The following is a 20940-nucleotide window of genomic DNA, read 5'->3' as shown; positions in this document are numbered from 1 at the left end:
TATAATTTAAAATTGAAATTAAATATAAAAAATGTAAGCTGGATAGTTTTTGAGTATTACCAGCCTGCATTACACACAAATAATTTGTTTTATAATTATTTTCCCTTCAGAGTTACATGAACAGATGTGCGGCTTATCCATTGAGTTCTAGATATAAGTACCTCAATGACCAGAGAAAAGGTCTGAGGTTACACTGAGCCACAGTGAAGCAGATGATTGAGGAGCCAATGGGTGAATCGCCTCTTGCTCTGAGACAATGTCCACTGCAGCAGTGAAACTGGATACCTCTCCAGCTTCGTTACAGGCAATGCCTCCCAAATCCTTGGAAACATAACGCATGGAGCTACATCATGAACGTATTTATTATGTAATGTAAATGTATGTAAATATATTTTTCAATTGCAAAATTAGCAAATGGGGTATCCTTCAACAAGATGTGTTTATAAGAAAACAGTTAAAAACATTTCTAACCTTAGCCAGCATCATGTATGTGTTAGTACAGCCGATTCAAAGCTAGCTAAGCTGTTCTTTAACAACCTACTTATTACATTCCTCTCATCTCTGAAATCATTATTTTCATGAAGTTTGTAGTTGGCAAATACTAGAAAGCAAGATTTCCCACGCAGATATATCGTCTACTTAGAACCCATGTCTCCCACCAGCTGCATGACCAGAAGCTGCTGTTGACAGCGGACTCGATGAAGCTCTGTGCATTGTGGGCACCACACCTGGTGTGAATTGGACCTGACCCTTGTTTAGGGCTGTGATGATATGTGATTGTCCAGATTTGATTTGATTTGGATGCCGGTTCGATTTAAATTGCGATTCTCACAATTCTTTGATATCGCTGATTTTTGTAGATTAAAAACAAACCCCCCAAAAAAATGTACAAAACTTTTTCTGTTCGTCATTTTTCTTGATTTCAATTAGGAAAAAAACAACACAGTAGCCAGACCATCATTCTGCTGCTATAATGCCCAAGAAGACAAGTAAAAAGATCAATAAAAACAATAAAAAATTTAAAAAAATTTATAATTAATTATTTTTATTTATTTGGGAAAAAAAAGATTTTTATTTTAAAATTTTGAGAAAAAAAACCCCCCAGATATTCGATTTTTCGAGTCGATTTTCCCACCACTATATTTGTTTGGCATCTCATGTTGTCTGTCATATTGCTGGGATGATAATCCTCTGGCCTGAAGCAAGCGCTACACGACTGTGTTTTTTTTGTAGCTGAAACAGAACTAATTTCTTTTCAGCTGCACAAAATGCACCCAGGCACATTTTTACCTGTTTTTAACCCGTGGACTTAATGTCTTGAAAGGCTTGAGTTTGTGCAACCTTCACAAACACAATATTTTACCATGCTTATGATGAGGTAACATAATCCTAAACCAATGAAAACACAGTGACTCCAGATAACGACTGTGCTATCTGATAATTACCTACACACAACACTGAGCTAAGGCAGCACTGAACATACAACTCCTGCTCATTAGTTATATGCTATGCTATGTTGAGGGGAAATGTTTTAGAAGCTTTGCTCAAAAATGTCACTTTTCAGTCAAATTTATGCTGTTAAGCCTTTTAAAACATTTTAAATACTCAATAAAATATTCAGCTAGTAATGTACGTAATATAGCCAAAATTAGGGACATTCTGTCTCAGAGTGATGCAGAAAAACTGGTTCACGCTTTTGTTACTTCGAGACTAGATTACTGTAACTCTCTATTACTGGGCTGTCCTAAATATGCCCTGAAAACCCTTCAGCTGATCCAGAATTCTGCAGCCAGAGTCCTGACCAGAACCAGCATGAGAGATCATATTTCTCCAGTTTTAGCCTCTCTTCATTGGCTGCCTGTTGAATCTAGTATAGAATTTAAAATCCTTCTCCTTACATATAAAGCCCTCCACAACCAGGCACCACTATATATCAAAGACCTCATTGTTCCTTATATACCAAGCAGAGTACTTCGTTCGCAGACTACAGGCTTACTTGTGGTTCCTAGAGTCTCAAAGAGTCGAGCAGGAGGCAGAGCCTTTGGTTATCAGGCCCCTCTCTTATGGAATAAGCTCCCAGTTAGTGTTAGGGAAGCAGACACCCTCCCCACCTTTAAGACTAGGGTAAAGACTTATCTTTTTGATAAGTCCTATAGCTAGGGATGGTTAGCATCCCTTAGTTATGCTGCTATAGGTTTAGACTGCTGAGGGACATTTCCTGATACACTGAGCTTCTTTCTTTTTCTCTTTATCTCTTTCTTTTACCCCCCCCCCCCCCCCCATAACAGTGTTGCATCATTAGCATGTATGTCTCCTGTCTCAGCAGGTCTCCCTGGCCGGGAGTAGCAGTTCCTGTTGTCTGTTGTCTTTCTGTCCTCTTCCCCCCACACAGCAGAGGCAGATGGCTGCCTGTCCTGAACCGGGTTCTGCCGGAGGTTTCCTTCCTGTTAAAAGGGAGTTTTTTCCTTCCCACTGTTGCCAGTGTGCTTGCTCAGGATGGGAGATTGAGTTGGACTTAACTCAATCTGTTGGTGTCCTTATATAGGCTGTTATGAATTGGCCTTCATTATGTTTTCCCCTCTGTCTGTAAAGCGTCTTGAGATGGCATTGCCGTGATTTGACGCTATATAAATAAAGTTGAATTGAATTGAATTGAATGTGAAGACGTTTTATGTGTATTTGTGTGGTCTTTAAGGGTGTTTGAAGCTACTAGGGCTGACAGCTCTGACTAAGACTGAGATATATCTGTTGCATCCATGTTATATAATTGTAAAACATTTTTTCTGTTTTTGCTGTGTATGAACAGAGCAGTCTTGTCATTTGAAATCAAATCTTTGTCACATTGTTTCATGAAGCTGTTGGTGTTCTTGCTTTTAGGATTTCCCCATTCCCGACTACCGTTCTCATATGCAGGACCCACAGGGTCGGAGAAGACTGTCATTACTGTCTGAATTCCACCCGGGGACTGAAAGGTGGGAGCTTCATTTTAATCACTAATCCTGTTGCTTGAATACCTGTTTGCATGCTTCTTCATTTGCAAGATGAAAGGTTTTCCAACAGTACTTTTCTCCTGCACTGTAGCTTGTTTTACATTTTGTGCTTGTTTTTATTGCTCAGGCCTCCAGAGAGACGCCATGGTTACGAACAGCAGTTTCACTCCGTCACAACCCAGGCTGAGCATGAGGCCTTGGAGTCTAAACGCCCTCGCATGGAGACTGTTGCTGAAGCCCATATCACACGTACCCCTCCCAACGCAGGGGGTATTGTGTTGCCCATGCCTCACTCTGTACAGGACAGTTTAAGAGCCACTGTGGAGGTCAAAAAGGTAGAACCTAATTCTTTTTCACCTACTTCTTGTAAACAGAGGATACATGTGTATATATGTGTGTGTATATATATATATGTATATGTATATATATATATATATGTATGTATAGATTTATGCCAGGATTCTTTGCAAGCTTAATGATTCGCTCTTTTCTGTCAGGAGTCTCAGTACACTGTCAAGGTGGAGTCCCCATCCTCAGGAGGACCTGCGCTACACATGGGTGATGAGCAGGACACATCTCCTTCCAAGCTCTCCAAGGAGGAACTGATCCAGAGTATGGACCGTGTGGACAGAGAGATCGCTAAAGTGGAGCAGCAGATTTTAAAGCTGAAGAAAAAGCAGGTTAGTTCTCCTGCCAGGATTTAGTCTCTGAGAAAGCTTCAAACACACAACAACTTGTCAAAAGAAAGTGTGATAAAATGATATGTTGCTATTTTAATAAGTAATAATGATTGGGGGAAAAAACAAAACAGAGCTGACATTAATATAGAAGATTGGTAAGGAGTTATTCAGTTACAACTATGATGAATAATCATAGCAGATGTTGTAAATGCTTTATTTGTTTATTTTTTCTAACAAAAATCCCATTTGGATCCCAGTTATTAACCGTCATTTATCATATATGTTGCTGTCAAAAACCATTTCTGGACTCCTGGCTGTATTTTTCAGCAGTCTGTCTTCCAATGTAGATGAGCACGTTTATTATACTGAGTTTTTTTTTTCTTTTTTTTTTTCTAGCAGCCGTTTAGGAATTCTGACTCATTAGACAGGAATGTAAGTTGATTTTTGCAGAAATGGCATACCTCAGATTTTTATAGTGCACTCTTTTAGGATTTTCAGGGATTTAATTGTTCATTTGAGGTTTTTCAGGAACTCAGCTTTTACCTTCTAACTTGGTAGTTTATATAACCTTCATCTTGCAAACAGTGACCCACCAAACATTGAGCTGCTTTGTTTGCCTGCTAAACACTTGTGGGACTACAGCCCTCCAGTTGCTGCCCACCCAGGCGCTGATGAGACCTGTGACGGCTGGGGTCTTACAGTTTGCTGCTTCCAGTTTAATTGATCAGTACTTTTTTGTTTTTGCTGCTTCTTTGTTATTTTTTGCCAAAATGTTGCCAAAAATGGATTAAAGCAGAAATGGGACTCATTTTCAGTTATCTTCTACAGCGAGCAGCTTATGGAAATTTAATAAGTTTGATGTTGTCTCTTAGCAACAACTTGAGGAAGAGGCAGCAAAGCCAGTGGAGCCAGAAAAGCCAGTGACCCCGCCTCCAGTGGAGCACAAGCACCGGAGCATAGTCCAGATCATCTATGATGAAAACAGAGTAAGTTGATTACATAAAGCATCCTTGTCTTTTTTTTTTTTTTTTTTTTTTTAAAAATCATCCCTTTGTATCCACAAAAACCCAAAGACTTGTTTTGTTTGTCAAAACGATGCAGCATCAAACTGACAACACATGCGGGTTTCCATAACCATGGAAACCACTGCCGAGCAACAACAGTCTCCATCAAATTTAGTCTTTGTTAACTGATTTATCTGTAGTTTAGTTTCACTGATGGTTTGCAGCCGTATCAGAACTGCGTTAAATTACAGCCGATGGAAAAGGAGAATTTCTTGCTGCTCTGCTCAACAATCTTCTCTGCTGTAAAAAACTGGATTGTTGCACGACAATGATATTCTTAAACATGCTAGATTGTCTTGGGGATTTCTGGAGTGATGACAGTATTAAAGACAATAATAAGAGGAAGTGAAAATGAATTTACAGTAAAATAAGTATTTTTTCGGAACAAGATTAAAGAAAAGTCGTTTTCTGTTGTAAACCTCACACCCTCACTCACAGGAACACGGAGAAGGACAGTGTGTTTGCAGAGGTCATGACAGTTCGCGACTGTCAGTGTTGTAGTCTGAGAGCGCTCAGACGCGCTCTCCTGTCAACCATTAACCCTTCAGGCTGTAAAGCTGCTCAAGCTTGGCGCTCGACATTTAGTCTGGCAGCTGCGGTTGTTTGTGAAGATCAGTTTTGGAAATATAAGCGAGTCATTATGATACTGAACAAGTTTCTTTCTGCACTGATCTAAGAAAATGACTTACCAGCCTCTGTCATTTTTATTTTTTTTGCTAGAGTGGGTGTCTTGTATTGGTCTTATTAAAGAACGCGCAGCTGCTCAACCATAGACAAGAAAATGGGATGTGTTTATAGTTAATAAAAAGACATTTTGATTAGTTGAGTCCTTTTTTTTGGTTGTCATTAGGATATCGGTTAATTTACTTCATCACTTTATGCTGCTTCATAACAATGACTGAAACACGGTTTTAAAAAAAAACAAAAAAAAAAACTTTGCTCGTATTTGTGCATTTTTTTCAAGAGTTAACTTATTCATCTTCTCTCTAGAAAAAAGCCGAGGAGGCCCATAAAATACTGGAAGGTCTCGGTCCCAAGGTTGAGCTGGTATGCTTTTTACTGGTTAATAATATATATACGTTTATATGGTTTTAAAAAAGAAAAGCAGTAATTTCCAGCCTTTATTTATAACTTCTTGTTGACTGTTGAAATTTTCTCTTTCATTTTCTCCCCTTAACACAGCCGTTATACAACCAGCCATCAGACACGAAGGTGTACCACGACAACATCAAGACGTGAGTACAGATACGCATTTGGTGAATTTCTTTTCTCTATACAGATCTGTTCACCTTGCTGCAGACGTGATGCTCACCACACCACCATGACAAGAGCAAAGTGCTAGAGACAGCTCTGACCTCAGTCCTCATAAACCCAGTTGATAATCCTGTTTAATCTGATTGCTGAGTCACCTGACTGAGCTGCCCTACTGACACTAAGGAGAGTGATTGAGAAAGGAAGTGAGGACGTGTGTGTGTGTGTGTGTTTAGAGTAGGTTGTGTTTGGGGGGGGGGGGGTTGAAGGCCATGTCGTCTGGGACAAAACCCTTATCAGCGTGTACCACGAGAACAGCCCATCTGGCTCGGTCTTTTATCAGGACACTGACCACTTTTGTGTGAACCTGCTGTAAAGGCCACAGTCTCAGGGTCAGCGCTCTTACTCTCTTCTCCTCTTGGTCACCATCATGTGTAAACAAAAGAGTTCCCAGTATTTTTAACTGGTCACAAATGGGGTTTTTTTTTAGGAAAGAAAATCAAGGTGTATGCTTGAAATATTTTCTCATTTTAAAAGCGAAACACTAACTTTGCTTCTTGATAATGAAGTATTAAATTTTGTTACATAAAAACAAATATTTCTTTGTTTTTCTGTTAAAAATCATAACATACATAAAAATATCAGCAATTTTTGTGTCTTCCAGAAACCAAGTCATGAGGAAGAAGCTGATATTGTTTTTTAAAAGGAGGAACCATGCACGCAAACAAAGGGTGAGTGTCCCAGCTTTTAAAAAATACAACTTGCTCTTTCATTTATGGGTTTGTGTTGATGTTAGAAACACAACAGGAATGGGCTTTTCCTTTTCCCTCCGAGTCAGAGTAACAGACGTATGTTACTGCTTTGACTCTGATGACCTCAGCTCACGACGTTAAACCTTCCACACTGGATCCTCTTTGTTTACTATAATTACATCTAGAGCTCTACTGATGTCTGACACTCATTAAACAAACAATTTGATCTGATTTTAAGCTATAACATGAAGAGTGTTAAATTTTATATCTTAAATAACATTTCAGTTTTCAGGAAAAAAAAAAAAGTATTTATATGCTAGCAGCGTTTTGCTAGCGCAGCGTCCAACACAAGTGTTAAAACTGCGGCCTTTAATTCTGGTCAGCTCTGTGTTACACTGAAACCACGACTTACCAAAATGATAAAAGAGGATAAAACAAATCCAAAGTACTTTTCTAACTTCTGTAGGGAAATCAATAGAAAGTAGTCGCCCAAGATTCTGGAAGTTGTAAAATTATATAAGTGATTTATTTACAGAATAGGAAGTACCTTTGTTTCCACTGTTTTTGCGGATGTGCTGTTTGTGTGTTTTATTTATTTATTTTTTTTAATGCAGTGGAAAAATAAATATTGCAACAAACAACAGTTCTGAGAAATTTCCAGCCGACCACTGACTTTCTTATCAGTTATTTCAATATTGAATCGCCTCATGTTGAAACACTGCTCCTTTTTTTGTATCGCTGTGGCTCAGTAAGTCTCCCCTCTCTGAATGCTCCTGCCAGAGTCAGACAGACCTTTTGGACTCTGAACAATGGCAGAGCGCACATGGCCTCACACCAAGAGGAAGAAGAATTGTTTGTCCCTTTCTGCACAGAGTGGAGAAAAGGCTGTAATGTCCTCTCAGCTCTGAATCTTCACTAAACATTTAAACTCTTTCACCTTCAGCTGTTTTTTCCTTTTTTTTCTTTTAATCCTTAATAGATAAACGACAAGCATGCATTGATTCCAAAGTTGTCTGTGCATAAATGTTCTGTTTGCTCTGTAATGAAACTGCAATGACCTTTTGAAAGCTGTGTGTATACATAATGGTTGCATCAGGATAAATGGTTAGTGGGTCATTAGAGAGTTTAACAGAGGCAAACCAACAACAACATTTACAGCCTGTTCCTGAGCAACAGCTTTGCAACTCAACTCTTTCTGCTTTAACCAGCTTGTTGGGCATTTTTGTCTTTAAAAAAATAGTTTGATTTATCAAAAATCTTATTCAGAGATAAATTGCATAGTTTATATTTGTAAGTAAATATGCTCAAACGGTTCTAAAGAGAAATGATAGGTGAATTTCATTCACATTTACGTTTTTTAGGCCATTTTCTTAAGTTTATTTATATAACACATTTCCTGTCAAAGACAATTAAAAGTGCTTTTCATAAAGACATTAAAGTATTACAACAAAGTGCAGAGTGCATTGATAACAAACAAAAAAAATGTTTAAAAGAAAAAAAAAAGATCAAATAAAAAGAGGGGGGGGGGGGGGGGATGCTTGGAATACAAAATGACGGTGTCGGGAATTATCAGTTACGGTGACAAATAAAAGTTTTTAAACTTGATTTAAAACAGCTGAATCTTAGCAGACCTGCAGTTTACTGGGAGTTTGTTCCAGAAGTGAGGAGCATATTCTCCGTGTTTAGTAGACCTGCTCCTGATGACAGGAGGGATCGGTGGGTTCATTACAAACCAAAAGATCCTGAATGTATTTTTGTCTGAAATCAGTCAGTGCTTTATAAACAGCAGTGAAACAATGTTTTTTTTTTATTCTTATGTCAAACTGAACTTTATTCATTGTTTAAACTAAGAGTTACATATTAATGTAACTTGTGAAAAAAGCTCCTTTTTTGGTATGCCAAATTAATTATATAACTGAATTACCGTCATATAATTATTTCTGCGGAGTTAAAACGGCAACTGTAGATACAATATCCTGTAATCCTTTTTTTTTTTTTTAATATGCCTGATAAATATCATAAATAATGAAACTTTCAGCTCCCTCATGATTTCCACTACAGTATACAAAGTGGGTCTTCTCTATTGATGGACTGCTACGTCATTGTGTGCATGCAGGAACAGAAGATCTGTCAGCGCTATGACCAGCTGATGGAGGCATGGGAGAAGAAGGTGGAGCGCATGGAGAACAATCCCAGACGCAAAGCCAAGGAGAGCAGAACACGGGAATACTATGAAAGGCAATTTCCAGAAATCCGCAAACAGAGAGAGCAGCAGGAGCGCTTCCAGAGGTAATGCTGTTCACCAGTGATAAGTCAAAGCAGAAGCCCAGTGATGCACCTGCACGGGGGGAAATTAGGCTCTTTAATGGTTATGAATGAGCAAGTCATTTTGCCAGTAGCTTTGGTTACTTGCAAATGTAACAAAATAACTTCACACTTGATGCAAACTACACAAACGTTAATTTTTTTGGGCTCAGATTTTTACCCTCTATCTCACAGATGGTGCATCTCAAGGGGTTATCTCAGGGCAAGATTGATGCTTTCTGTAACAGAATAGTTGATACATGTTGTAATAACAACAGATCAAAATACAAACTCATCTGGAATGTTGTCAAAAAGATCTAATTGTTGTAAATGCTTTGTCATGAGATTATAAATATGGATTACAGCCCGACAGCACTGGGCTGCAGGATGATGGCAAAAACTATAATTGGGATCATTTTTGGTTAACATCAAGTTGACAGGAATTTAACGTAGCAATTCAGTGGGTTTGAAAACAGCCTGTTCAACTTGTTTTAAAAAACAAAACAAAAAAACAAAAAAAAACTTGAGATCTGCGTAAAGTAATTCTGGCATCAAGTCATTTATAAAATGAGGACACAGCCAACTGCATGGACAAGTTTTACTAAATAGTCTGCGGACAACAATAAACATCCACTTCATGCTTGAACTTTGTAGACGTAAGCCCATCTTGCATCGTTGTCATGGTGCTTGTCCGGTTTTGAGAACAAAATGAGCTTGCTTTGGCGTTTAAAGATGCGTACATGCACTGTTGCCATCATTTGCCAGTTCACTTTAACAAAGCTGATTTTGTAATTGAAGCCAAAAACAATCTCATGTGTTTGTATTGGAGCTCAAACTATTTATTGGCCGAAATGCATAAAATTGGCAACAATTATGATAATTGTTCTCATATTTTTAGTAGAAATAGAACATGATTACATTTAAGTTTGGCTAGCTTGTGGCTTCTTCTCAGAGGTAATTTAAACCCACTGTATGTGGGATTGGAAGACTGGCACAGAAGTTAACAACTTTCCCCTTTTATTTCTTTGGTGCATTAATAATGTTGACCCAGACTGTGAGCATACTGAGGCATAAAAATGGTTCCTTTCAATTTTTAAGATGTCTGTTCAGCTATCACTAAATAGGGGACACTAGGTGCTGCGTGATGGCCTACTTTTGAGCAGAGACAGTGTCCCGCTGGGTGCCTGTGGGAAAGCTGGGAAATGGACTCAGGGTCCAGTTTCTGGTTGCTCTTTGCCCTGGTGTTTTGTGTTTTCATGTTGGGGCTGTTTATTCAGACTGCTAGACAGTAGAGGGGGAAGCAAGCTCCTCTACTGTAAGTAGTGACAGGTGATGCATCATTTATTGATTAATGGGTAGGAAGCTCTTAATAATAGACTTCCGAAAGGCAACCCCCACTTAAAAAAGAGAAAAAAAAAAGGAATAAGTCATGAATGCTGCAAAGGTGAAATCTATTCATTCCATGCAGATTTAATTCATGGTTTCTAATGCTCCTTTTGGTGAATGTGTCCTTTCTTCTCACAGAGTTGGACAAAGAGGAACTGGTTTGTCTGCAACCATTGCAAGAAGCGAGCATGAGATTTCTGAAATCATAGACGGCCTCTCTGAGCAGGAGGTAGGTACTAACCGCACTGCATCTTAAATGTATCAAAGAGCCTTCCCACTGTAAAGGTTTAGTGGCGCCAAGCTGTGCCATGAACAGCTGTAATCATGCTGGCTTTCACCAGAAGTGTGTTTCCACTGAACTGTACAGAAAAGGTTAAAGTATGTAATTACTTGGTAATTGCCACAGATCTTCTATAACTTCTTTCCAACAAAGCCTGTTAGCTGGTGAACAGAAAACGCTGACTGAGCGACAGTAAAGTAAGAGAGGCTGAGTGTGCTTTTGCACTAACTTTGTACAACTCTTGTCATGCAGCAGGGAATCAACAAGCGATGAAATGATAAATCTGCAAGCCAGTGGAATAAGAAAAGTCATTGCAGATGTTTGTTTCCAATCTGCAGCACATTCAACACACACAGGATTAAAGCAACATTGATGTTGGTGTTTACTTCAGGTGGCAAACTTGCACAAATGTTGAAACTAAACAACACTAGCCTGAAAAATAGTCTCCACAGGTCATAGTTTTTTTTTTAAAATTCTTATTCCAATGAGGTTAGAAATGTTGGAAGATTTTGGGTTGCATGAAGATGGCGTGTCGAACAATTCCTCTATTGGACTCATTTCTCCCGTCTGTGTCCACAGAACAACGAGAAACAGATGAGGCAGCTGTCAGTCATCCCTCCCATGATGTACGACTCCGAGCAGAGGAGGGTGAAGTTTATCAACATGAATGGCCTCATGGATGACCCCATGAAGGTGTACAAAGCCCGGCAGTTTATGAATGTTTGGACTGAACATGAAAGGGAGATTTTTAAGGAGAAGTGAGTTTTTCTTGGTTTGTTTCCACATCGCAGAGATGATGTCTGGACTCTTAATGCTGCCACAATGCTCACAGTGGATGTATTTATGGTGTGCATGAGTTATGACTGGATTCTCTTTGCAGGTTCATACAGCATCCCAAGAATTTTGGCTTGATAGCCTCGTATCTGGAGAGGAAGGTAGATCAATTTTTGCTATTTTCAAGCTTCATTGTGTAAAAGTAGGGAAGGAGATCTTTTCCAGGAGCTTTTTTTTTTTTATTTTTATTTTTATTTTTTTATTTATACTTTATTGCCTAAAAATCTCCTTCACACTCCAATTGCAGCCAATTCATTTAATACTCAAACACAAATATAAAAAAATAAGTTGCCTGTGGACAGGACTGAATAAACACCATCCAATTAACTGGCATCCTTTAAAAGGCTGGATCAAACTCAGCTGTCATTTGTTCCTCCCCTTAACCCCTCTGCGCTCCTCTTCATGCACGAATCACACGTTCTCAGAGGCTTGATGCACTTGGAGAGGCACTGAAGCCACTGCTCGGCTCGCTACATTACATAGCATTTCACAGTGGTTCCTAAACTTTTTACACCATGACCTGAAAGATAACACACCTCCCTATCATGCCCACCCCTGACAACTGAGTGATTTATTGATAATTGTGTGATATATCAAATGGATCATTCTCCTCTAAATGGGAGGCTGGGAATTTGTTGGTATCTTCATAAATAAGGAGGATCAAGTTCATTTTCGTGGATTATCTTCACAGTTGTGACAAAGCACACATATGGCAAAAAAATCAGCTTCTCTTGTTGAGATACTGATTAAGATTAATTAAAAAATCCCTATGTGATGAAAAATGTAACCTGTATTTATTTTACAGTGATCTGTTCCCCTGAAATTATCTTCTTATATTCTAACATGGGGATGGTTGTCCCAAGCTTTCCTGTGTGGCTGATGGCTTCACTGCGTATTCTAATGATCACTGAAATCTCCCGCGGCCTACTGATGGGTAGGAACCCTGTCATGGTACACATACTCGTGCTCGGGGACCCTTAGGAACGGGCATTACACATATCTGAGCTTTGGAGGCGTGGCTTCAGGGAAGAAGGGGGTTCAGACTTTTGAATAGTTCTAAAATGTAGACTGCTCAAACCGTCTTTCCAGGATCTCCTACCCTACCTTTAAGACTTTGTGTTGTTTTGTACACAATTGCTCAGGATGTTGTGGTTCCACTTTACTCTATCGAACAGTAAAAATAACAGCTCCAAACTATGTAGCTTCACAGTATTCAGGTAAAGATGAAGGAAAAGCTTATACATGTTATGATTGACTTGTTTCAGAGTGTTGCTGACTGTGTCCTGTTCTACTACTTGACCAAAAAGAACCAAAACTACAAGACATTAGTGAGGCGAAACTATGGAAGACGGAGAGGAAGAAACCAGGTAAAAAAAAAATTTTTTTTCCCCCATACGTCTTTGATATTATGAAGTGCTTTTTGTGGAGGATGTTGTTTTTTTTTGTTTTTGTTTTTTTTTTACTAAATAAAACAGCAATAATGCACCAAATAGGACAGTACAAGAGTTTTAAGGAGTAAGTTCAGTGCTACAGCGGCGTGCTTAATGGAAGTACGATAATCATTGGGATTTGCTGCGCAATTTGTCTTATCTATCCTCAGCTGATGGCACATTTTGTGTCTGAAAAATATTTGTGCAAATAGTTTAAGCCTCTTAGAAAACGTTTTCCAGGATTTAATCAAACATTGACAGAAACTGAGTTTGAGGTGTCCTGAGGACAAAGAGGATGCAAAGTAAAGTGGTTACTTGCAGAAGTGCCTGGACCTTTTTCTGTTGGTACAGTTGACACTTTGTTTACATTTTACCCAATGTATTAGTTTTCTTTTTGTGTTGTGGTGGTCAGGGGGCTTTAATGACCTCTGCTGTGACCATGCTCAGCCACTGGTCCTTTTTTTTTTCTTTTGTTGTTGTCAATATTTATAATAGTGAAAAACAAAACAAAATGTTAAACTTAATGAAATGCAAAGATTTTTTTTTTTTTTTTTTAACCTCTCTGAGTTGCCGAGATGATATTTGTATGGTATGGCTGCTGCAGTATTTAACTGAAGAATGTCAGATAGCGTTATTTAGTGGTTGTGTGTTTTTTTTAGTGGATTTGATTTTTTTTTTTTTTTTTTTTTTTTAAATCTTTTTTTTTAAAGTTTAAACAGCATAATTGTAGATGTTCACAAACTGGCTCTTTTCTAGGTCTTTTTTCTGAGTTGGGAAAAAAACAGGAATGCCAACTACCTGGAAATTAAGTCACCTATTCTCTGGCGTTCTGAATTACAAGACAACTAGAACGCAGCAAATGTTTGATATTGAAGGTTATAGAAAGGCTGCATGGTGGTGTGGTGTTAGTGATGCTGCTGCTGTCAGAAAGTCACAGGTTTTAACCTAAGCTGGGGGGTTTCAGCAGAGGCCTTTCCGTGTGGAGTTTGTATGTTTCTCCCTGTGTGTCTCTGACATCATTTCAACACTTGTTGCTTCAGTCCAAATTCATTTTAGGTTAACTGGACGCTCTAAATTCTCCCCAGGAGTGAGTGTGAGTGATTGGTCTGTGTTTGTTGGTGATCTGGGATAGACTCCAGCTGCCTCGTGACTGCATTTGAATAAGCTGGTTTAGAAAAAGTAAATGGATGTATAAATGAAAAAAGGCAACTGGTTTTATAGTTGGGATCATTTCAACACTTATTGCTTTTGTTTTCTGCTGTTCGTGGCTGCTGTCCCAGCATGAAGCATGGAGACAACGCCTCCTTTTCCCTTAAAAAAAAAACCTCAGTCTGTTTTCTCTGTTAAATCTGAATTGTTATCTTGTAGACGGCGAAGTGAAAACAGATCTCTTTCCGTTGTTCTATATAATTATTTTCTTTGCTAACTGTTGTGTAAAGTAACTGCTGATTATTTTGAGGCAAGTAGCATTTTGTCTCTCCTTGTGCTTTCTGTCTGTTACTGTTTTTAGTGTAACTTGCAAGTTTAAAATGTTGACATTTGACTGTAACTTTGATTGTACAGAAAGACAAGGACATGTTCGTTTTGTCAGGGCTGTAAAGACCTACAGAGCTACAATGTTTATTTTCCTTCCTTTCCCCCCCCCCACATACCGAAAATGATTAGAATCAGCCAAACCCTCATCAAACACTAACACAGCGTTGTGCAGCTGAGCCTTGCTATGTGACCCCTTTGCTAAAAGACCACAAGTAATTATTTCAGTAGTCTTTTTGGGGTTTTTTTCCTCCTCCTCCTCGCTGGGCTTTCCTCTGCGTACTGATGCTACAGTCCGAACAGAACGTCCTGTCCAGCACTTCTACTGTGCAACACAATGGCTTTACACATAGGAGGTGGAGGGCTCGAGAGTACATGACTACATCTTTTACTTCAATTCCTGTTAATTTTTCGTATGAGTCACATTTAATACAAATTTTAACTATGTGTGCTTCCACCGTGTGGACAGCAGACGAGATAAAACTTTTTTTTATGTGAGTCACAAGAAGATGCAAAGAAATGTTCTGTTTTTTGTTGCTTGGTAACTCCTTGGTTGTCCTTTGACACCGTGGATCATTTTATACATTTGCATTTATCGTGTTACATTCATGTTTTAATATGCAACTGTATTTTTTGTATTTTTTTTATTTTGAAATGCACAGAAGCATTTTTTTTGTTGTTGTCATTCGGACAAATCCAAATAAGTGCGTTGTGGATTTCCAAGCTTGTGTTGTGCTTTAACAACTGCAGTTGGCGTGAGCAAAGTGAGTCATTAGAGTGGGAAGAAAAAGGACAGAGTGAGCAACAGCAAGAGCAGAGGAATGTAGGGCAAGTGAGTGAAACTGAGTGAAAAGAAAAAAAAAAAAAAGCCCTGAGTGAAACGGAGTAAGCTCTGGCAGCTTATCCGCTGAGTTTGTGCTGTTTCTTTTTCTTTTTTTTTTCCGTTTTCCATTTCCTTTTTCTTCTGTTCTTCAGAATGTAGAGAGAGCGAGAGAGAGACATAGAAATTCACCCCTCTGTAAAAAGCTGGGTTGGTACAGCCCGGCCATCTGACAGGCCCAAAAAACTGTGCTGCTGTGAGTGCCAATCAAAGAGGAGTGCTCAGCAGGGATTACCTTGAGTGACCCTGCATAGATTAGTGTGCATGTGAGATGGACAATTCTTTGGGCGGCTTAAGCGGCCTGATGACACGCTTTCCTGGAATATGTGCGGCGGTGCCGTGGCCCGGCAGCCCTTCTAAGGAGCTCTGCTATGGTGCTGTCCTGCCCCTCCACTGCTACCGTTGCCAGCGCAATGGAGGCACTGGAGGGTAAATTCACTCTTGCAACACGAATAAGCTTTGGCGCACAGCAGGGGAAAGAGGTTTTTATGACAAGCAAATGAGCGTGCAGGTATGTCTCTTACTTTGAAACTGGAATATTTATGTTTTAGTTGAAATCACACTTTTATTTTCTTACCCTTTTACTCGTTTTAGTCCGTGTTACTCCCTCTGTTCTGACGTTGCCCGGGCAGTTTGTTTCTTAGCCTACATGTTTATTTTCGGTGTGTAGGCAGTCAAACATGGCTATTTTAGGGTAGGTTTTCTAGGACGTGCAGACAGGTTTTTTATTTAGAACGCAAGTCAATTCTCTTTGGACATGTACATGTGTTTCTGCTGCAGATTGGGCATCAATCCCAGCTGTGAGATGAGAAAATTTGGGAATCAAATATCATGTCATATCACTGGAACTTGGACAAATGCATCCCAAATCTGAAAATCTGAAATTTGTCATACCTTAAAGCCCAACTTTAACGACTTAATGAGTATTTTGGCTGAATTTGTGAATGTGCAGAAATTTGTCGCCATTAGTTTTGCACTTCATTTCTCTTGTTTTGAAAGCCAACAAAACAAACACAGACTGCAGCTTTTCTACACAATTGTTTTCTTAGATTTTGCTGTGGAGCTTTGACTGTAGTTCAGTGATTCTATTTATCTCTCAGTATCTTAGTCTTAATTCTGCATATAATGCAGATGAATATTGATCCAACAAACAAGTTTGCACACCATTCTGTTTCCAATTGCAGCGCTTATACACTGAGATTTCAGAACTGTGGTCTGAAATGATTAACACCTAGCTTAAAACTGTGGGCTAAAATAAATGATTATTTATTCCAAAACCGAAAAGTTTAAGATTAAATTGATTTCCAGACGGTATTAAAATAATCTGCCAGTGTTTGACTTAAAAGCAAGTGTTTTTTTGTGAATTGTAAGTTTAAACGACACACAAAGATGTACATTTGCTGCACAGCACTTGAGAATTAAATCTGAATCCATCAGGAGTACCTTATTCTGCTTTGCCGCCATATTTCAGACCTGCCATCACTCGGAAGTGGACAGAAACACAAGGTGTTATTCAGGATGGGGCGTTTGGTACAAACTGCAATCATCAGATGAGCTAGTTGGGCTTTTCAGGTAGCGGGATTGATCAGACGTCAACTCTCAGATCTTTTACTGCATCATTTCAAAAGGTCATGATGTTCATGCAGGACAATTCTCCATCACTGGTGTCCACATCTTCCGTTGTTTGGCTTGTCCAAAAAAAAAAAAAAAATCCAAAGATCACTGAAAAGTGTCCCGCCTCACCTGGTTTAAATCCTGCTGAGGAATTTTAGGACCTCTCAAACAGGATTTGGGACTGATACAAACTGCTTGCTGATTCAGGGAAATTTGATCATGAATAGATCATGCAGCCAGCAGACTCCTCAGATGGACGGCTCAAGGCCATCATTTAAATAAACATTGGGAGGCTATATAGGTCACTAAATGTGTGTGTGGAAAAATATAATTCAGAATGGTTTCCCCCGACAGGTACTGTAACACAATGTCTTCCAGAAACTGACACGTATGTTTGTTTTTGTTCATGTTCACGCTCGGTGGGTTTATCAGCTAAGTTCAACTTCACCTCAGCTTCTGAATAAATTTAAGTGTGTGCACAATAATTACTTTTATGTTAATTGAGATGAAGCTTATGAAACGGAGTAGATGGAAATATTCTCATGGAAAACTACTGTAGAATCTGGCTAGTTTTCAGTTTTTTTTCTCTTTATAGTCTCTGTTAACTTTGTGTCACTATAAGTCTGTATACAGAAAGTGTAGATGTGTGTCATGATATGAATGATACAGACTGTGGCTGCTGATTCATTGTGGTTGATGTTCTTAATGAAATTCATTAATGGCTGAATATGATTTCAGAGCCCAGCTCTGCATGGTGTAACTGGTTTGTAGTTTCTTGTGCAGAGCTCCCAGCTGCCATGGTAACGGAGAACATTGCTTGATATTCCTTTTAGTACTTTTCTTTTTTTTTTTTTAATCACTTTTCACTCATTTTTGGCAGTAAAATTTTTTCTTACCCTAAAACTTTTTTCTTACAAGTTTTTTAGCGTTTTTTCTTCTTTTTTAAAGATCTTTTAAAGAGAAGTGTCTTGTAATTAATTACAACATTGTTTGATGGCAACACCAAGTTAATGTTAAGGACAGAAACAATACTGTTACAGCAAAGACAAAGCCATTTTTTTTATTTCCTACTCTATAGGTAAAATTCCTTGTAGTAGAAGCTAGATTCCTCTGGCAACCCTAGTTATGGGGTGGGAAATGTAAGACTGACTTGTGGCTCCATCGTTTCTTAAATCAAATAGAACTTGTGAATCAGCATAAAAGGGCAGAAATTAAATTGCTTAAAATATTTGAGACAAGTGTGGAAAGAGCCGCTTTTACGTACATGAAGAATCACAGGGCCTCATTTGCTTTCAGACGACATCTGTTTAGAGGCTCTTTACTCCATGTGGGAGAAGAGGCAGGAATGCCACTGCTGTGTGACCAACTCCAAAGCAAACATGAGCACTCCCTCACCCAACCAGAACAGTACCTCAATGAAGAACATGCATGGGAGGATAGAATATCTGCAGAAATAAATCCTGCAAGAAAAAAAAAACTTAAATTGCAGTACAGCAAAAACACACTACAGTAGGAAAGCATTGCTGACCAGGAAGAAAACCAATCATATAACAACCAAAAAGTCAATAAATCAATAACCATGCTTCTCCAGACTAAATATAGAGGCCATTGAACAAGACAGTGGTCCTCGCATTGCACCTGATGTGTCAATCACAGTGTTATTGTGTGGGTTTGGAAGAAACAAACACTAAGAAGTGTTGTATGACAGTGTGTGTGATTGGGTGAATTTGGTCATGTCAGACTAGAAAAGTGCTCTACATGTGCACTCCATTTAATGTCCATTTAATGTCCAAATTTAGGATAGAAACGGTCCTCTCTGCACCCACCCACATGCAGTAAAAACCATGATGTGAGATTGCATCATCACAATATGCTGTAGAACTAATACTACCTTAATAATGTTGTCTGACTGGTATTTTTGTGGTGTTTCAGGATTCATTCATTCATTTTCTGAACCGCTTAATCCAATTCAGGGTTGCGGGGAAGCTGGAGCCTATCCCAGCTGGCTTTGGGCGACAGGCAGGGTACACCCTGGACAGCTCGCCAGTTCATCGCAGGGCAATGTTTCAGGATATTATTGGAAATATCTAAAATACCTAATTGATCCCAAAAAGTATGAAGGAATTGGAAACAAATTGGACATTTGTACATTTTATAGCAACAACAGTAACCGTGATTTAAGTTAAATTTTATGTACAACTTTTTTAAGGGAAAGTTGCGAACTAAGCTGGCCGTAGATTAGATGCTCAGCTCCTTTCTAACACAGAATCCCTCCGATTATTGCCTGTCTATAATTAGGGCTAGCATGAAGAGCTGCTCATTCTGCAAGACAGAGACACTGCAGACCCAACTGCAAGCTGAGGGAGCCAGACTCCTCTTGTGCAATCATGGTGTCGTAAACGAGACGGCCACATCCCGTTTTTGTTTCCTTCAGAAGTTGTACCCCTATTTATCTTTTCCTCAGTCCATATCTTTTTTTCCTTTACCGATGAGAGAAGCACATTCCATCGCCCCATCTGGTACGGCACCAGCATGAGATGTTTGGCTTGGCGTAGCCAGACTTGTTCCAGAGCGGGGCTTTCATGCAACTGTCAGGAAGACGCTTTCTGTGGTGTACCTCAGCAGCAGTGCTGATAAAGAATGTTGCTATGTCCTTAATCACTGTCTGCCTTGGTTTTAAAATTCTACATAACTTGCTATTATTATATATTTAATCTTAAGTTTATTGTCAGTGTCAGGCTCTTTTTCCTTTTTAAGGCATTTACTGAGACAGTAATAACAACAGGCCACTTTCTGAGGGTTTTCAGGTCTGATTCATGAATGAAAACGACCAGTGTATTCTCAGTGATTTTTTAAAAAAAAAATTTTAAAATTTTTTTAAAAGTTTTGGGAAAGGCGAAAATAGTAAAAATAAATTGAAAATATTTGTGCAACAAATTGGACTTATCTGTTTATGTGAAAACTGAAGTCAAGTCAATCTGAGTACTAAAAACTATTTTGTTTGAAAAGGTTTTAGATCATAGGTGTCCCAGGTCGGTCCTCGAATAATAATAATAATACTAATAATAATAATGATGATGATAATAATAATGATGATGATAATAATAATGATGATGATAATAAACAATGCATTTTATTCACGTAGCATTTTTTCAAGAACTCAAAATGCTGATCTCAATAAAAAAACAAGGTAAAAACAGGGCAAAAATCACAACAAGCACATGAAAGAACATAGATAAAATACAGAATATAAAAATATTTTTAAAGAAAAAATTAAGTGTTAAAAGCCAAAAAATGTAGGAAGTTTTTAGTTTGGAAGGCCGATGTCCAGTAAGTTTTCAATGTATCCCTTTTCCAATGCAACTGGCTCATCTTAATCAGATCCAACAGCCAATAGAGTTCTGCACATAGACTGATTAATTTGGTTCAGGTGTGTTGGAGCAGGGATACATGGGAAATCTGCAGGATTGTGTCTCTCGAGGACCGGAGCTGGACACCCATGTTTAAGATGCTTCTTCTCGTCCGACTAGACAAGTGTCCGTTGTACTGAGGTCTCCCATACATGGGCATGTAACTGGTCTGCAGCATTCTGCTGAGTAACCTATATGCTATGTGTCTTCGTAAAGTACCGTCAGACTTGTCCACAATACAATAGCAATACAAAGAAAGCTAAAAAAAAAAATGTACCGATTTGTTTTATCTGCAGCAAATAACACGTCCCGCACAAGAAGAAAAGTCCGAAGACAAGAACGAAGAGGACAAATCAGAGAAATCAGAGAAAAAAGAGGACGAAGAAAAGAAGGACGAGGAAGAGAAAGATGAAAAGGAGGATTCTCGGTGAGTAGTTGCTGTATAGAGCTGCTTCACTTAATGCCTTCATGTCCGCCATTTTGCAAGTATCACAACAGAAGGGTTCGAACAGCAGAGTTATGAGGAGAAAAC

General features: G+C 38.8%; 1 protein-coding gene across 3 annotated transcripts in view; it reads left to right on the top strand.

Moving 5' to 3' along the window:
* Nucleotides 1–20940, top strand: part of ncor1 (nuclear receptor corepressor 1) — a 62526-nt gene that overhangs the window by 9110 nt on the left and 32476 nt on the right. For all 3 annotated transcript variants that reach the window (XM_079248278.1, XM_079248277.1, XM_079248276.1), the window contains exons 3-15: nucleotides 2878–2972; nucleotides 3118–3325; nucleotides 3488–3670; nucleotides 4543–4656; nucleotides 5725–5781; nucleotides 5917–5969; nucleotides 6650–6716; nucleotides 8854–9026; nucleotides 10566–10656; nucleotides 11287–11465; nucleotides 11588–11642; nucleotides 12807–12908; nucleotides 20705–20835. In XM_079248278.1, the coding sequence (XP_079104404.1) occupies nucleotides 2878–2972; nucleotides 3118–3325; nucleotides 3488–3670; nucleotides 4543–4656; nucleotides 5725–5781; nucleotides 5917–5969; nucleotides 6650–6716; nucleotides 8854–9026; nucleotides 10566–10656; nucleotides 11287–11465; nucleotides 11588–11642; nucleotides 12807–12908; nucleotides 20705–20835 (1508 nt within the window). The remainder of the gene's footprint in view (nucleotides 1–2877; nucleotides 2973–3117; nucleotides 3326–3487; nucleotides 3671–4542; nucleotides 4657–5724; nucleotides 5782–5916; nucleotides 5970–6649; nucleotides 6717–8853; nucleotides 9027–10565; nucleotides 10657–11286; nucleotides 11466–11587; nucleotides 11643–12806; nucleotides 12909–20704; nucleotides 20836–20940) is intronic.

Source organism: Telmatherina bonti, assembly GCF_933228915.1.
Source record: "Telmatherina bonti genome assembly, chromosome: 10".
Classification (NCBI taxonomy): domain Eukaryota; kingdom Metazoa; phylum Chordata; class Actinopteri; order Atheriniformes; family Telmatherinidae; genus Telmatherina; species Telmatherina bonti.
The sequence above is the reverse complement of the archived record's forward strand: the minus strand, read 5'-3'. Positions and strand labels throughout refer to the sequence as shown.